Genomic DNA, 16,488 nt, shown 5'->3' with positions numbered 1-16,488 from the left:
CTATGAGTGGGTGGATACAATATATCATCAGTGAGTGGGAAAATTCCATTCTAGAATGCCCCTTTTACTATGGTCCTTAATTCAGCTGAGCTAAAAATGTCCCAGATTCAGTCATGGAAACAAGTTGGAGGGAAAATTCTCATTGCTAAATTTATCTGGCCCCATAGCACTACTTAGCAGGCTAGAACAAAGTAGCGTTAGACTATTAGCTAGAATATACTTCTTCCAAAAGTGACGTCACACCCTACTTACCATCTTCATTTCATCCAACCCTGAGGCAAATTGGGCAAGATCCTGAACACCTAGGTTAGGCAAAATGAGCCAGAGACATAATGTGTTTTCAAGCCAAGAGGCCAGCTTAAAGCAACAGTGATGCCCCAGTCCTTGTGAAATGCTATCCTCAGAGATTTTTATCTTCAGAAAATGGAATTTCCTAACTTAATAGCATGGAAATACACAATTTATCCAAAAAAAATGTTTTTTAAAGCACTTACTCAGCAGCCTTTCATAGCCAAAACATAGACAAGAACTCAGGAAATAGATCCAAAAAACACCTTGGCATGATTTATTTAATCCAATCCAGTTTATTCATTTTGACTACCTTTTTCTTTCTAACAAATAAACATATCCATGTTAGAAGGAGGAAAGGGAATCTCTACCAAGCTCAATGGCTGACAGCAACAGAGAGGGAAGAAAATGGCCAAAGTGAACATAAAAACTACTCAATAGAGTTGTCTGGGCCATTTTGCATGAGGCTATATTATAGCCTATTATAATAATTGCAGTTCATAAGTCATTAAGAAAAAAAAGGTATAATGCCTTTTGGAGAGATTTCCATTGCAATGGAGTAATAACGCATTGACGTTTTGAATGGAGACACTGCAATTATCTGGCAAATTAATTCATGTATATCTATCTCACTCCTAGAAAAGATTAGAAAAATGAGGAATTAATAAGCATACTTGTTAATTTGTCAAACCCTGAAAATTTCAACATTTTCCATTGTAATTTCTTTATAATTATCCTAGCATAATTCTCTTATGTGATCATTTGGAAAGTTTAGTACACTAAAAATGGCTTTTTCTGTTTTTTTAGTTTTTGTGCATTTGCATAACAATATTGGTTACAGGCTAATGACCTTCCTTAGCTTACATAGATTCTGAGTTGCTTGTGAAGAAGTTGAGAAATATCGTAACTAAACAATATTCTAAGGCTAGGTCAGATTTATGGTCCACGAAGCCAGTGTTTTCTAGCCAACAGTGTCTTTTTGAATTTTCCTGACATCAATATTTGTCCCAATTCTACAATAGTGGAATGTAATAAATGCCTCAATTTGGACAATGCTCCAATACTTTCCACTCGCAAACCCCTTGACCAGTCTGCTCTTGCAGGAATCATAGACTCATATAGTCTGTGATATGTTCTCAACCCATCAATGTGTAGTTAACTTTTATTGATAAATGGTGTAATCTTAATATACACCAGGAGCATTACTGTGTTGACTTAGAAAGTACTGTTATCGAGTATGGTGTGGTTATCTGGTTATCTTTTTAAAAAAATAAATTTAAGTAATGTAGTAATTCTAATTTTAGATTGTATATCTAGTTCCCAATGATAAAATATATGAGATATTTCCTTCATTATAACTTCATTTATTAATACTTAGTTTAGAATTTGAGTTTTAGCAGAATCACTATCTTCAATCTTACTAGTGATAATGCTGCTTAATTCCTATTGTTAAGAGAAAAATTTTTTGCAGTTAAGTGATATTCACACATAGTATTGAGGTTTTTTTTAAGTCTATTAAGTTAAAATTAGATTTTTTAAGTACTTTGGTCAAAATCTGATAGATTCATTTAAATAGTGATGATTGCTACCAAAAGTCTTAAATTTAAAACTTTTCTCTTTATATAATATAGTCTTAATCTATGTATTCTTGAACTCTCACTTTTATAATATGTACTGTACATTTGTTAAAGGAAAAACTTAAGACAAATTAAATTAAACAGAGTTTAATTGAGCAAAGAACAATCTGCGGAATCAGGCAGCCACCAGAACCAGAAAAGGTTCAGACCAACTCCGGCGCTGCTGCCTGGTCAGCTAAGATTTACAGACAGAAAAGGGAAAGTGACGTACAGAAAACAGAAGTGAGGTGCAGAAACAGCTAGATTGGATGTCTCTCTTATTTGAACATGGTTTGACTAGTTACCTGCCCGTAATTGGCTGAGACTTGGCTGCTTGTTACAAGAGTAGGTTACCATCTGTTTACACATCAAGTTAGGTTACAGTTCACTATGTCTAAAGAAATCTTTAGGCCAAACTTAAGTTCAGGCATTTTAAAGCAGAGGTTTATTTTTATGTGACTTTTATAGTATAACAAAGACTGGGTAATCATTTAATTACTTTATTTACTAAATACAGTACTAAAAAGTAAATACTGAAGAAAAGGTTAGCGAAAAATGTATTTTTCCCTAAAAATCATTTTAAGGGAAAATAGGTTTTAAGTGCAAATAGATTTTTGGATCACTTTTTATGCTAAAATAACATGTCTTTGTCATTTAGGACTTTTAAAAGTAAAAGATAGCCATATTTATTTATTTATTTATTTGTTTGTTTGTTTGTTTATTTAAATGAGAAATAGACTTTCTGCCAGCAGCTCATGAGAATATTGAAATAGTGAGTTGTACAAATAACCTGTCTTTTCCGACTTCTTGTTTTAGTCATGGACTCAAAATGGAAAACAAACTTTCCTGAGTATCATGTCCTCTTTAAAACTATATGATTCTAACCTATAATATTACTTGTTCCCTTTAAACTCTCATGTTTCAAAATTAAAACCATGGGTAGTTTTTTAGTGTTTGGAAATACTTTGAATGCAATACAGTTTTTAAAAATCCGGTTGGGATTACTCCATCAGACTTGACTGAGAGTATCACTCCCATTGCTGTGCCATTGCCATTTTGCCATCCTATCCTTTCTCACCTCTGCCTGAAGGTGTCTGCTCACCCTTCACCCCAACTCAAATCCCTGCTGACGTCTTCTCTGATTACCCAGCTGAAAAGAGCCCCTTCATTCTCTGATGCCCTGAAGCCTCTTTAAATGTGTTGTTCACCAAAAAGGCAGTGTGAAGTTTAAGAAACTGAAATAACTTGGAGCATTCTACCACTCTTAAGGATCAGAAAGGTCCAAGCAAAGTGTTGGGCTTGCCCTAGCACATGGTAGGTGCCTGATGAATTATTATTATTATTATTCATATGGCTCATGGTCAGTGCTACATGCTTTATCTTCCTAATTAAACCAGCAACTGTTATAGTCAGAGAAGGGACTACATTTCATAGTTAGACTGTCTAAGGCAGTTGGGGTAGAGTGGAAATTCCTGAAATTTGCATCAGAAGGCCTAGGTTTGAATCTCTTCTTTGTTGCTCTGATCTTCAAAATGTTTCTTCATTTCTAAAATGAAAATACATTCACGCCTGGCTCACTGGATGGCTGTGAGGATAAAAATGTAAAATGATATAATGTGCATAAAATGTAAAACATCTTACAAATGTTATTGTAATACCTAGCCTAGACCAGTGTTTCTCCAACTTTATGACATCAGAATAAAATGTAGGGCTCAATTAGACACAAATCACTGGACTTATCTCCAGAGTTTCTGATTCAGTAGGTATGTTAGTCTGCTCCAGGTGCCAACACAAAGTACCACAGAGTGGTAGGCTTAAACAACAGACATTTATTTCCTCAGCGTTCTGGAGACTGGAAGTTCAAGATCAAGGTGTCAGCAGGGTTGATTGCTTCTGAGGCCTCTCCCTCTGGCTTATAGTGGCATCTTCTCCCTATGTCTTCATATGCTCTTCCATGTGCAGTGTGTGTCTGTGTCCTAATCTCTTCTTTTAAGTACAGCAGTCATGTTGGATTAGGCCCTACCTAATGACTTCAATGTAACTTAATCACCACTTTAAAGACCCTGTGTCCAAATACAGTCCCATTCTGACAAGGGTTAAGACATATGAATGCGGGGGGCGGCCACTATTCAGCCAATAGCAGTAGGTCTGGGGAAGAGCCAGAGAATGTACACATCTAACAAGTTCCCAGTGATGCTGATGCTGCTGGTCTGGGGACCACACTTTGAGAACCAGTGGTTTAGAGCCAAAGCACAGCATAGAGATTGAGAGCAAGAACCCTAGAGCCAGACGCTGGCTTCAAATTCCAGCTCCAATACCTACCAGCTGTGTAACTTTACAAGTTACTAAATTTCTGCCTCAATGTCCTCTTCTGTAAAAAGGGTATAATAATAGCACCATACACCCAGGGTTGTTGTGAGGATTAAACGAGGTGTGTATGTAAAGCGTGCTGCGCGTGGCTGCTGCATAGTAGGTGCTGGGGGCCTTCTTGCTGCCATCATCTGCATCTTCATCAACTTTTTCCTATAAGATGTAGAAAAGAAAGACAACATTGAAGTTTGGAATTTATACTTCAAAATATTCGAGAGTAGAGTTGTAAAGTCTCAGATAGATATTATCTGATACCATATATGTTTTTGTAGATTTAATGGATTGTATTTTAATTTTTGCTAATTTCCTAATCTGAAAAACTAATATGTAATTTTGCAGTTAATCTCCATTAGATTTTACTTATAAAGTAAATACAACTATTCTATTATATTTTAATAGTATTTAAGAAGTGTCAGGAGGGGCGAGTTTGGGTGCTGTCTTGAAAGTGGGTGTTTTGTAGAAATTGGCAAAATGCCACCACAGATTAGGAATATACCCTGAAATATCCTTAACTATGTTAACAACCCATTATGGAATATCTCATTCACAAGACATTTAAATCTTCTTAAAGCTATTTACATGTTCTGCTCTATAGTCTTCTTAAAATCTTTTTTATTGAGAAATATGTATAGCAGACATAAAGAAAAATCCACAAAACATAAATACACAATTAAACAAATTGTTATAAAATGAATACCCTGTGACCTCCTCACCTAAGCCAAGAACTAGAAAATTGTAGCACGTGAGAATCCTCTCACACCCAACTTGCCCACCACCAGCACCTTGTACTGCCTTTTTGGTGGAACAATGTCTATATGTTTTCTGCCAAGTTCATTTGTCCTAAAATTTCTACTTTGAGGTGTCAAGAGTTGCTCCAAACTTCTGAGATTCTATTAGTTTGCCTTTAACTTTTATAATCACAATTACCCTTTTCACTTACATGAAACCTTAGGCTAGTCTCAGGAAACAAAATACAATGAGTCTTAGAATGTTCTGCTTGTTTTGTGTGTGCTTGTTTTTAACTGAGGCAAAGCAGCCATGTCAAAATTAGTTTGGATAATTTGTATGTGTACATTCCTTTGCCTTTGGGTATTTTGAAGATCTGCTACAGCTTACTGACTTCTTAGCCTTAAGGTCTATTCTTTTTTTAAAACTCTATGATAATATTATTATTGTTGTAATTAGTATTCTTTTCCCTTCAAGCAATACAAACACTTTAAGTTCCTTGAGGATAGGAACTGTGTCTTTTTATTTGTCTGTTTTGCATTCACCAGATCAAATTGTAAAATCCCATGCATGTGGTAGATAGCCATTCATCTTTGTCTTTTAGATATGATTTGAATTTTCCTATTCCTAGGTTTTTCCTTCAACCTAAAAAATATATTTTTCAATAATCAATAACTTAAAACTATAAAAGAAATAACAGAAAACTTTGGAGATGGATATAAGAATGTTTCTTAGCATTATTTGGAATACAAATCCAAAAATCATTTGCTGTTACTGTCAGAAATTGCTGACCTAGTATGTTATTGCTCTAATACTCTTAATTTGATACTTCAGGCCCTCGGGATCTGCTAGTATGTTGGAAATTTCTAAGCCTGAGGAAATGGAGCTTTTCATCATGCTCAATTGAAGAGCTAGACCATTTTGAGAGGATCTAAATAACCCTGGATCTTCTCCCTAGCCAGGAGGAGAGGTTCAGCATCTTATAGATTAAGAAGGGAGAGGAGAAAATTGGACTCTGCCAAATCCCAAACATCTAATGCATACAAAATGGCAGCCACCGCACTCAACTGGTTCCAAGGGCCTCATCACTTCTGGATGCCGGACTGCACCAGAAGTGACCCACTGCAGTGACTTTCCTACCCATTATTTGATAAATCACTTGTGTTCTCTTCTTAGGTTCCCTGCTGTAAAGAAGAAATTTATGGCAGAGCTAAAAGAATTACGGCACAAAGAGCAGAGCCCATATGTGGTTCAAAGCATTATCAGCTTGATAATGGGGATGAAATTCTTTCGAATTAAGATGTATCCAGTGGAGGATTTCGAGGCCTCTCTTCAGTTTATGCAGGTAATGTCTTAGGCAGGAGAGCTACGGGGCTACCAACTTGAGCCATTCCCTTGTAAAATGATGGACCTGGAATGTGAAACACCATTTATTTGTCAATATGGGGGCAAAAAAATCTACCTTCTCTTCAATAATTTATGAAGTGCTCTGTAATCAAATTGTAGAGTAGCAGAGTCGCAGGCACACAGTTTCATTTTTCATAACATTGTTGGAGCAGGGTATACAGTGGAATTACTTATTTGTTGACTTTTTTCTCTTTTTCACCTATTGGTACATATTGCTCTGTGAATAAGATATAGCTGACTTTTTTTAACTTTTTAGAATTGATAGAATTGAGTTGGCTACATTAACGTTCACAGGGATGAGAACTCTAAATAATGAAGAAAGAAAATCTGTTTTGTTCAAACTGTAAAAAGGAATCTTAGTTTGTAAAAAATCTACCAAATTGTGCTCGCTTCAGCAGCACATATACTAAAAAATCTACCAAATCATACAGATTTAATGTCTACCACGCAGTATTCGTCATGGTATATGATGAATTGTCACCTTTGAGGATTTAGCAGTACGTACAGCTCTGTTAGAGTTTACAAAACTTCAGTATTCGAAGGGATTTTTCCAATGCTGCTGTGAATTATATTTGGTGATGACCTTACTAGAGAGTTTAGATATAGGTATTATAAGTACTATAATCAGAAATATAATAACAACAAGTATGGGTAAGGATGTGGAGAAACTGGAACCCTCATACCCTGCTTGTGTGAATGTAAGATGGGACAGCCACTTTGAAAAACAGTCTGGCAGTTCCTCAAGTGGCTAAACCTACAATTACCGTATAATCCAGGAATTTTACTCCTAGGTATATTCTCAAGATAAATGAAAATATATATCTGTACAAAAACTTGGACACAAATGTTCATAGCAGCATTATTAATAGTAGCCAAACAGTGGAAACAACCCAAATGTCTATAAGCTGATGAATGAATAAATAAAATGTGATATATCTATAAAATGGAATATTATTTGGCCATAAAAAATAATGAAGTAATGATACATGCTACAACATAGATGAACCTTGAAAACATTTTGCTAAGTGCAAGAAGTAAGACACAAAAGGCCACATATTATATGATTCCTTTTATATGAAATAGGCAAATCCATAGGGACAAAAAGTGGATTAGCAGCTACCTAAGTCTGGGCATGGGGGGTGGACAGGGGTTTGGGGGTGACAGATAAGGAGTGCAGAGTTTCTTTTGGGGGTCATTGAAAGGTTCTAAATGTGATTGTGGTGATGGATGCACAACTGTGAATATATTAAAAGCCAATGAATTGTACACTTTAAATGGCATAGCGTGTGAATTACATCTCAGTAAAGCTGTTCTATCCAGAGAGAGAAAGGCTGCACATCAGACTTTTGGGGTTTGAATTCAGGCTTCAGCACGTGTAGTTCTGTGACCTCAGCCAGTCACACTTAACCCCTCCCAGCCTCAGTTTCCTTATCGGGAAGGTGGTGATAATAATACCAACTTTAGAGAGTGCCTCTGAGGATTCTCCACATGTGGTAAGCACTCAGTAACCGTTAATTATTATACTATTTTTATCCTACTCTTGTATTAATAATTTACATATCTATGCACTTCAATAAGAAAAAGGCCATGATCTTAGGAACCGTAAAGCTCCATTCTGTATGGGGAAAGTGTCTCCATAACTTCCCATGGTGGTATTGCCTATCTTGGGCTGAGGTCTTAATATATCAGTAGACTGAGGACTTTAGGAACTGTTTTTGTTGATCTTCCCAATGAAAATAAAGGATAATAGCTAATGTCACTATTAACATGTCATCAAATACATGTAGTCTTGGACTCATGAATGAAACAATACCTGACATAGACCTCAGTAAGTTGCTACCAATAAGGCCAGGATAGAGAGCGGCTGGCAGAATTCTGGGAAGTCCCACTTTTGACAGAATGAGTCCCTGGGCAACCAGAAATACCCGTGCATAGACCGTAGTCCATAACAAAGACATCCTTGCTTAAGGAACTATTCCAAAGGTTTCCTTGTTGCGAAGATGGGGAAGGGAAGCATTTCAAACTTGCTTATGAAACTATCTGAATAATAAACACACCTAAAATGTCACGGCGAACAAGTAAACAGTACTGTGCCCACAGCTGTCAGGCATAGGGCCTAAAATAAGTTTAATGTCCTCTGCCTCTCTTCCCATGTTCACCTTTCTGGGGATCTGTGTTTGTGGGCTAATCATGGGCACACATAGTAATTTCTATTTCCAATAGAAATTTGTTGGAAATGAATGACTGACTGAATGAATGAAACAGTAATTCAGAGGCTGAATGTGTGCTTGCTGGTTAGAGATGCTTTGTCCTTTCAGAATATTGATTTGAAATAGAAGTAGGAGGAGAGTGAGAAAATCAGCCTTGCAAAATGTCATTGAAGCCTTTGCAAATATTTGGACTTCATTATAAATGTTTGAATCCAGTGATTTTTAATAGATTTTGGAATATGCTATGTTGGTATGTATGAATGAACTAAGAGCTATTTACTTAAAATTGTTTCAATACATCTCGTGCACATTTGAATCTACTCTCCCTCTTTATACTCTTTTTTCTTCTACCTAGGAATGTGCACATTATTTCCTCGAGGTTAAAGACAAAGACATCAAGCATGCCTTGGCTGGGCTCTTTGTTGAAATCCTTGTCCCAGTTGCTGCTGTGAGTTACATTTTCATTCCTAAGTACTTTTTCAAATTGGGTTACAGAACCAACAACTTCATTAACATAATATTCACATGCTTCTCTATTTCAGACTGTTAAAAATGAAGTAAATGTTCCCTGCCTTAGAAACTTTGTGGAAAGCCTGTATGATACCACGCTGGAACTGTCTTCTCGAAAGAAGCATTCCTTGGTTAGTAACTATGAGAGAAAATTTAAAACACAGACAAAACTGCAGAGATTAAAATTCCTAGGCAGAAATCTATTTGAGAGTCATAAGGATTTCACAGGCAGGAGAATTACCTACAGCTCCCTCAAAAAGAGGTAGCATTTCAAACTTTGGAGCTCACATAATTGCATCACAGCCAGATAAGAGGATTAGACCATGCCACCTCAGATGACCCTTCTTCTCCTAAGGATGCTGCTGTGCATTTTTAAGATTGGCTTAACTTGATTTTTGTTTTAGTTTCTGAGAATTTTTTTCAGTCTGAAGGCTAAAGTTTATAATAACAGTTTATCTTCTTGATTCCCAGGAGCCTACACTGGCGAATTCCTATCCTGATATTCAGAATCAAAATTGAAGCAGGCAAGAAAGAGATTTGGGCAATAGATAAGTTGCCCATAGGAAAGATTTTCTGAAGGCCAGGAAAACAATTCTTGGGGAAGCTTTGGTACTGAAGAGCAGCACAGAAGAGTTTTTTAAATTACCACCACCTTAATGGTCATGTTGCCAGTATGGATCTGGCCTTCACATTTTGGGCACAAGGGGTGACAGTCAGCTTTGTATCTCATGAATATTCATAACCAATAAAAATAATAAAATAAAATAATTACCACCACCTTTTACCAACCATGGTAAGGATCTGGTTTATGAATAGGCAGGTAGTACAGCAGCTGTTTCTGTGATAGTCTGAAGGAAGCAGGTTGCTTAGGCAGCTGGTTACTGGCATGGTTTATGCTAGTCTACAAAGTCTGAACATCACCACTGTGATTTCAGCAGGTGCTCAGAGCTGCTTTGCGGGTAGTGGTGGTGAATTTGCTCATTTGTCTACATTCTGTGGTCATTGTGACTAATTGTGTGCATATTTTTTTTAGATTACTAACTGGCATTAGAGTTGCACTCAGTGGTAGCAATAGTTCACAAGTCTGTTGAAAACTAAATTAATTTTCAAAAACTAAGTTAATGAATTATTGAGCACTGAATCCCATTGTGGTAATGGTTTCTTGCTAATTCAAGTTAACAGATGAGCCAGTTATTTTTTTAAGTCTCCACTAGCCTTATTTTGGGGGAGCCATAAAGGTGTATGCTATCTGGTTTGGCAACACGGTGACGGGTTCTGCATGTATGTGTTTTGGGTGGCTGCCCATTAGCTTTTCTGTCTTCTCCAGTTGCTGTGGGAAACTGGCCCAGTTAGGCAGGAAAACACAGTAGCACCTCTGTTTATTCCATCGTAAGCAAATTCCTCCTGTGGTTAAATTAGTCTTGGTAGAGTTTACCAATGCAATAACATTTCTTTTAGGAATCTTCCTTAATTACAGGAAGGTTGCATGTGAAAGAAAATATATACACCTACCACTAAGACAGGGACAAACAAGGAGATGTTTATGAGCAAAAAAGCTGATAACATTTTCAAAATTAGTGTGCCTTCCTGCTTTTTTTTTTTTCCTGGAGATTGAAAGAGTGATCTAAGGTGGTCAGTTTGTTTTTTTAATTCATTAGTGAAGACTAAGTCAGTGAATCAGATTTCCCTATGATTATACATGAAATTTCTTATTATGCAACATCCATAATTCCAGATGGTTCCATCCGCAGCATTATCAGAAAGCATTTGCACAATTCTCACCTCTGCTCATCACCAGTTGGATCTGATTATTCTGGTCTGTAAGGCCACGGAGGGAGATGGAGGGGTAGTGGGTGCAGAGACGGTATGTTACCTGGTGTGTTAAAATCTAAATCATCCTGTGCCCTCTTCTCCTTTCTGCTCAGGCCTTGTACCCTCTGGTGACCTGTCTGCTCTGTGTCAGTCAAAAGCAGCTGTTTTTGAACAGGTGGCATGTTTTCCTCAACAACTGCTTATCCAACCTTAAAGTGAGTATTTTATTGGCTCAAAAAAATTTTTTTTATAAAGATTTACAATATGATTATTAGGCTGATATATGTGTTTCTGGGAGTGATTCCTGATGTTTGTTGCGGGGAACAATCCTATACTATTGCAATAATGAAAAACTATTAATAAGAGTTCTTATTCAACACAGTCAGTTTTAGAAAGCGACTAGGGATAAGAGATATCGCTTCAGATTTGGGAAAGGTAAAAGTCTAATAAGGATCACTTCAAAGATAGAATTAAATGCTCCTTTGTATGCATCTGTTGTTACATTTTATCTAAATGATTTAAAAATATAATAAGGGCCACACTTAGCAGACAGAAGCATGTGAATTGATTTCAGAAGCTCACCCATACCTCTCCCATCTTTCATCTATCCCCTCTAGTTTAGGAAAATATTGTGGAGGAAAAGCTCCATTTTGTGGAAGCACTGACCTAGTAACAGCGAACACTCCTCTCCTGTCACTGTTGTTTGTGATTATTTGAAGGTATTCTATTCAAGCCACGTGACAGTCAATCAGTCCTAAGCATTCACTGCTCACCAGGTAGGCAGCACAGGTACTGGGTCATGTGAGAAATAAGGTCCCTGAGACCCAGGAGCCTACAGTTACAGCAGCTGTAATGGTTATCTTTAAAATGGGCTTTATAACTTTGAAATGGTAAACATGTTTTCAGTTTTAGTGATCTATTGATAAAAGACAACTAAATGCAAACCACTTCTAATATAAGTGCAAATAGGATGTAGTTTTTACACTTGCTCCCAGTTGCGTTTAAAGATGTGGCTCAACGTCTTTTACAGATTTGATATTTGCTGCTTTAGAATTTTTGAAATATACTTAGCTATAAAATCTTGTATATGCTTATACATGTTGCCTTGGTTTTTTTCCCTAAGACCCTTTAATTTGATGAAGTGGTTAAGATTAATTATATCATTTTGGCATTTACCATAATTACACAATAATCTACATTAGAGCTGTTTTAAGCTCCAACTATGCACTGGCTCTAAAAGCTGATTGTGAAATCCAAGATTAGAATCATTCATTTTCTTCAAATTGGCAGTGAAATATAATAGCGGTGGATAAAGAATTAAGCTTTTAAGTACACTGAAAAACGAAATGCTTTACAGATTTATCGACTGCTATATAATGGCCACTTTCAGGTATTTTATTTGAAGATTTATCTATCTGACATACAGCTTTAATGTGCAGCCCAATGTCATTTTTGTTATTTTGTCCACTTTTAAGTTATCCAGTCATTAGTTCCAAATAAATATGGGTTTTTTCTTTTACATTTTTACACAGATAGAAAAATGGTCATTTTGTTTAAAACAAAAAGAAATGATTAAGAATTCTCATACTGCAGTTTTCTGTATATATTATGTTTAATGTGTCTACGGTGAATTCTTTTATTAGAATTAAAATAATATTTTGTGTGACAATTTATTACTGTGTCCAAAAAGGCCAAAGTTTTTTTGTCCAAAGTTGTTTTTGAAACATAGAAGAGAATCTTACTTTAGAATTTAACTACTTCAAAGTCAGAATACGAAGGTACCTCAAAGAATTCATGGAAAAATAGAACTAAAAGAGAATACAAATCTTCCATGAACTTTTTGAAGTATCCTCGTATTGTTTAGAGCTCTAGTGAAGTTCACCAGAAAGACTTACTATGAGGGTTATAAAAGCCCCGGAGAAAAGTAGGGTCAGATACTGACACTATTCCCCTGTGCGAACATCTCAAGCATTAGAATTTCTAGAAGAAAGCGGCAGTAAGATCAGAAAGAGTATGTAGAGTCAATGCTGGAGAGATTGAACTACATTCCAAAATTCAGTTCAATTCATCAAGGATTTACATAGTGCCCACTGTTTGCATTAGATACCAGGGAAGGTGCTGGAAGTGAGAAGGATGGGGGAAAGCAACTCTAAAAATCTGGATATAGAATAGAGTCCCTGCCCTTGAAGAGCTCAGCATTTTCTTGGGGGATATGTAATGAAGTTTCAAAATGCATGATTCAGACAGTGAGGGACGTAAAAGTCAGGAGTGGGAAGACACCTGTGTGATCGGGTCTCCTACCCCATGCAGTAGAAACAAAGTACTTATTAGGCAAAGTAAAGGCAATGATATTTTCCTTTAAGTGTAATACACTGTTGGAATTCACTACCCCAAGGCTAAAAGATATATTAAAAGATCCTTGATGAGTTACAAACAGAATAAAATTCTATCACATATATTTAGAATCAAACCCAGTAAGGATTTAAATAGGCCCATTTTCCAAGGTCATTAATATACAGAAAATTTTCCAAACCTCCTCATGAGTCCTTAATAGGGTAGAAATACCTGAGGAAAGACTAACGTGGCTTCAGATGTAAACTTGTCTTGAATAGCTTCACTATTTTATGAAATTTGGAATCAACCATATCGTTTCATAAGGAAACACCAAACCAAGCTTCCCCCCAGTACACCTTCTGGCCACCCTCCCCCTTTTCCCCGCGCCCCAGATGCTTCGGGATAATAAGCCTAGTGTTTGAATCCTACATGTTGGACTTTGGTAGTTGATGTTTTCTGCAGAGGTGAGCCGTGAAGGTGGCCACATGACATAGGCAGAATAGAGTGTGTGAGCACAAAAAGTCGCCTGCTTTCAAAGTCCACAGGACCTCAGTCTCCACACTCATTCAGTGCAAGTGCCCTGGATTAGCTTCAGCATCCGTCTGTTAGAAGCAGGCTGCTTTGAGAGCACAGACTAGAATTCGTTAGTATGTACACTTAATTAACTCAGTCGACCATGTGTTAGCAGTGCGCCATTATAAAGTGGTGAGGACCATTTCTGGTGCCTTCTCACCAAGACACTCACATCTTTCAGGAACTCTTGGTCAGTGGTGACCAGTACTTTTTTGGTCAGAACCTGAACATATTAAGCTATAAAAAAATGATACATTCCCTCCTTCACATCTGCCATATGACACCTAATTATGGAAAAGAAGGAAATATGCTTTGCAACTTAATAGTACTTTTAAAATGTAATATTTATTGTTTATGATAACTATGTACTAATTTCTTATCCTTCAAAACTAGATGTAATTGGGGGAATTTTTAAATTTCTTTTCTTCTACAAAAATGAATATAATATACCAGTGAGGCCCAGATTATAAAAAACAAAACAAAAAAAGAAAACTCAGCATGAGGAAATGCATTTACGACATGATTAATAACAAACAACAGCTCTCATGAAGTGGAGATCTGTTATGGGCCAGGCGAATAGTAGACGCTTTGTATACATTCTCATGGATGTCAGGACAATGCCACAGGCTACCCTGAGCTCTCCCGATGCTTTCGTGGATGTTATTGATGTTTTCCTAACAATTTTGCTCAGATAGCAGTACTTGATCTAAAGGTTAGACGTTAGTCAGCCTGGTTTCATAAAGAAACCAAAGTACAGAATTAGAACTGATTCTCCTGTTGTCTCAGTCACTGCTTGTGCTAGGACTCAACTTCTTTCATTTATTCAGTCAGTCGGTTGGTCAACAATTCCTTACAAGTCATCCTCCGGGTGGTGTTTTAGGTGCTGGGAAAAAGGAATGAGTAAGACAGTAACACTCCCTGTTCTCTTAGACCTTGTGATTTAGTGAAGGAGACAGACAATAAGCAAGTAAATAAATATGTGAGAAAAAAAATGTCAGATAGTAATAACTGCTCTAAAGAAAACCAAATAGGATGATATGACAGAGAATGATGCACTCAGGGAGGTCCGGGAAGCAAGGTACACACAAGGCATCTTGATTTCTAGTAAGAATCTCAAAACAAGTGTGGCTGCCATAAATATATTTTATGAAACTTGTCTTCAGCACTTAATATATTTGTGTGCAATAATCACAATGAAGTTAAAGGAGTGCTTTTTTTTTTTTTAACTTTTCATATTATAATAGTAAGGGGTGTGTGTGGGTGAGGTGTGTGGGGGGGTGTGTGTGAGTGTGGGGGGGGTGGGAGTGTGTGTGTGTGAGTGTGTGTGGGTGAGTGTGTGGGGGGTGTGTGTGAGTGTGTGTGAATGTGTGTGTGGGTGGGTGGGTGTTTGTGTCTGTGAGTGGGTGTGTGTGTGTGTCTGTGTGTGAGAGAGAGAGAGAGAGAGTGTGTGTGTGTGTGTGTGTGTGGGTGTGTGTGTGTGTGTTTGGCAACTGGCCAGTACTGGGATCGTTTATTAATGGTATCTTTATTTTATAAATTTGTAAGTGGAAACATTAAGTAATATCTTAAGGATTCCACAGTTGTTGCCTAAATTCATTAAATAAGTGCCATCATTTATTTTAAAATGACTACTATTCTCTTTGTAAATACCAAATTTAAATGATATAGTATTAGATATTTTAAATATTAATTTTCAGGATTTAGTTATTCTGCTTTAATATTAACCTCATTTCTAAAACCTTCAGCAAAATCTCTCTCATTGAAGTTTCAGATATGTCAAAATAAAAACACATTTCATGGTAGAATTTGTAAATTCTAATAGTGCACGTAAACTGGGCCTAAAAATTAGTGATCAGATGACAAGTGTATTATTTTATCCAGCCACTGAGCAGAAAAGTAATATGCATTTTCCATGAACTGTTTGAAGACCCCCTCATATTGTGATTTCAAATTCTGGAGGGCTGGCCAGTTAGCTCAGTTGATTAGAGCACAGTGTTATAACACCAAAGTCAGATCCCTGACTAGCCAGCCACCAGAAAAAAAATAAAAATAAAATCCTCAATTAATATCATGTTATATGAAAGCACTGTTGAAATACCAAAATGCCATACAAGTACAAGATATTTATCACTATCATTATAGTATCATGAAGATCAACTTCAGCTACATACCAAGGGTTGCATTTTGTATAGGTCTGTATAAAGAAATCTTATATATGCATCAAGTTGTTCAGCTACTACTCACAGTTTGTTTTTGTTTTTAATATTTAACCTGCAGAATGGCAGGAACTCTAATAGATGCCAGGGGTAAATAATGCCCTTTTCTTTCAGAGAACCCACCATTTATGTGGGAGCTGATGTTTCAACAAGACCCCGTATGTAAAGAGTTGAAGGGTAAGGCTAGAGCTATGTATGAGGGTCAGGGACACACAGAGATAATCAGTTTGAATGGTTCAGGACTTCAGGGAGGAACAGAGAAGCCTGCACAAAGGAGAGGACATTCAAGCTGACTATAAAGAGAGATTAGGGTTCACCTGAAAGAAAAGGACTTGGGGGTGGGGGAGAGAGCACCCCTAACATGGAGATGGAATGAACTTGGCCTAGCTAGAGTATATGGAGCTTGTGGGAGAATAACAGGAGGGG

At 36.8% G+C, this 16,488-nt stretch overlaps 1 protein-coding gene across 5 annotated transcripts in view; it reads left to right on the top strand.

Annotated features, from left to right (window-relative positions):
- Positions 1-16,488, top strand: part of FRY (FRY microtubule binding protein) — a 216,918-nt gene that overhangs the window by 56,911 nt on the left and 143,519 nt on the right. For all 5 annotated transcript variants that reach the window (XM_063101926.1, XM_063101924.1, XM_063101923.1 and 2 more), the window contains exons 8-11: positions 6,177-6,345; positions 8,973-9,065; positions 9,160-9,258; positions 11,053-11,154. In XM_063101926.1, coding sequence (XP_062957996.1) covers positions 6,177-6,345; positions 8,973-9,065; positions 9,160-9,258; positions 11,053-11,154 — 463 coding nt within the window. The remainder of the gene's footprint in view (positions 1-6,176; positions 6,346-8,972; positions 9,066-9,159; positions 9,259-11,052; positions 11,155-16,488) is intronic.

The sequence above is a fragment of the Cynocephalus volans genome, chromosome 7 (genome assembly GCF_027409185.1).
Source record: "Cynocephalus volans isolate mCynVol1 chromosome 7, mCynVol1.pri, whole genome shotgun sequence".
In the NCBI taxonomy this organism is placed as follows: domain Eukaryota; kingdom Metazoa; phylum Chordata; class Mammalia; order Dermoptera; family Cynocephalidae; genus Cynocephalus; species Cynocephalus volans.
Note: the sequence above shows the minus strand (reverse complement) of the source record. Positions and strands in the feature narration are given on the sequence as shown.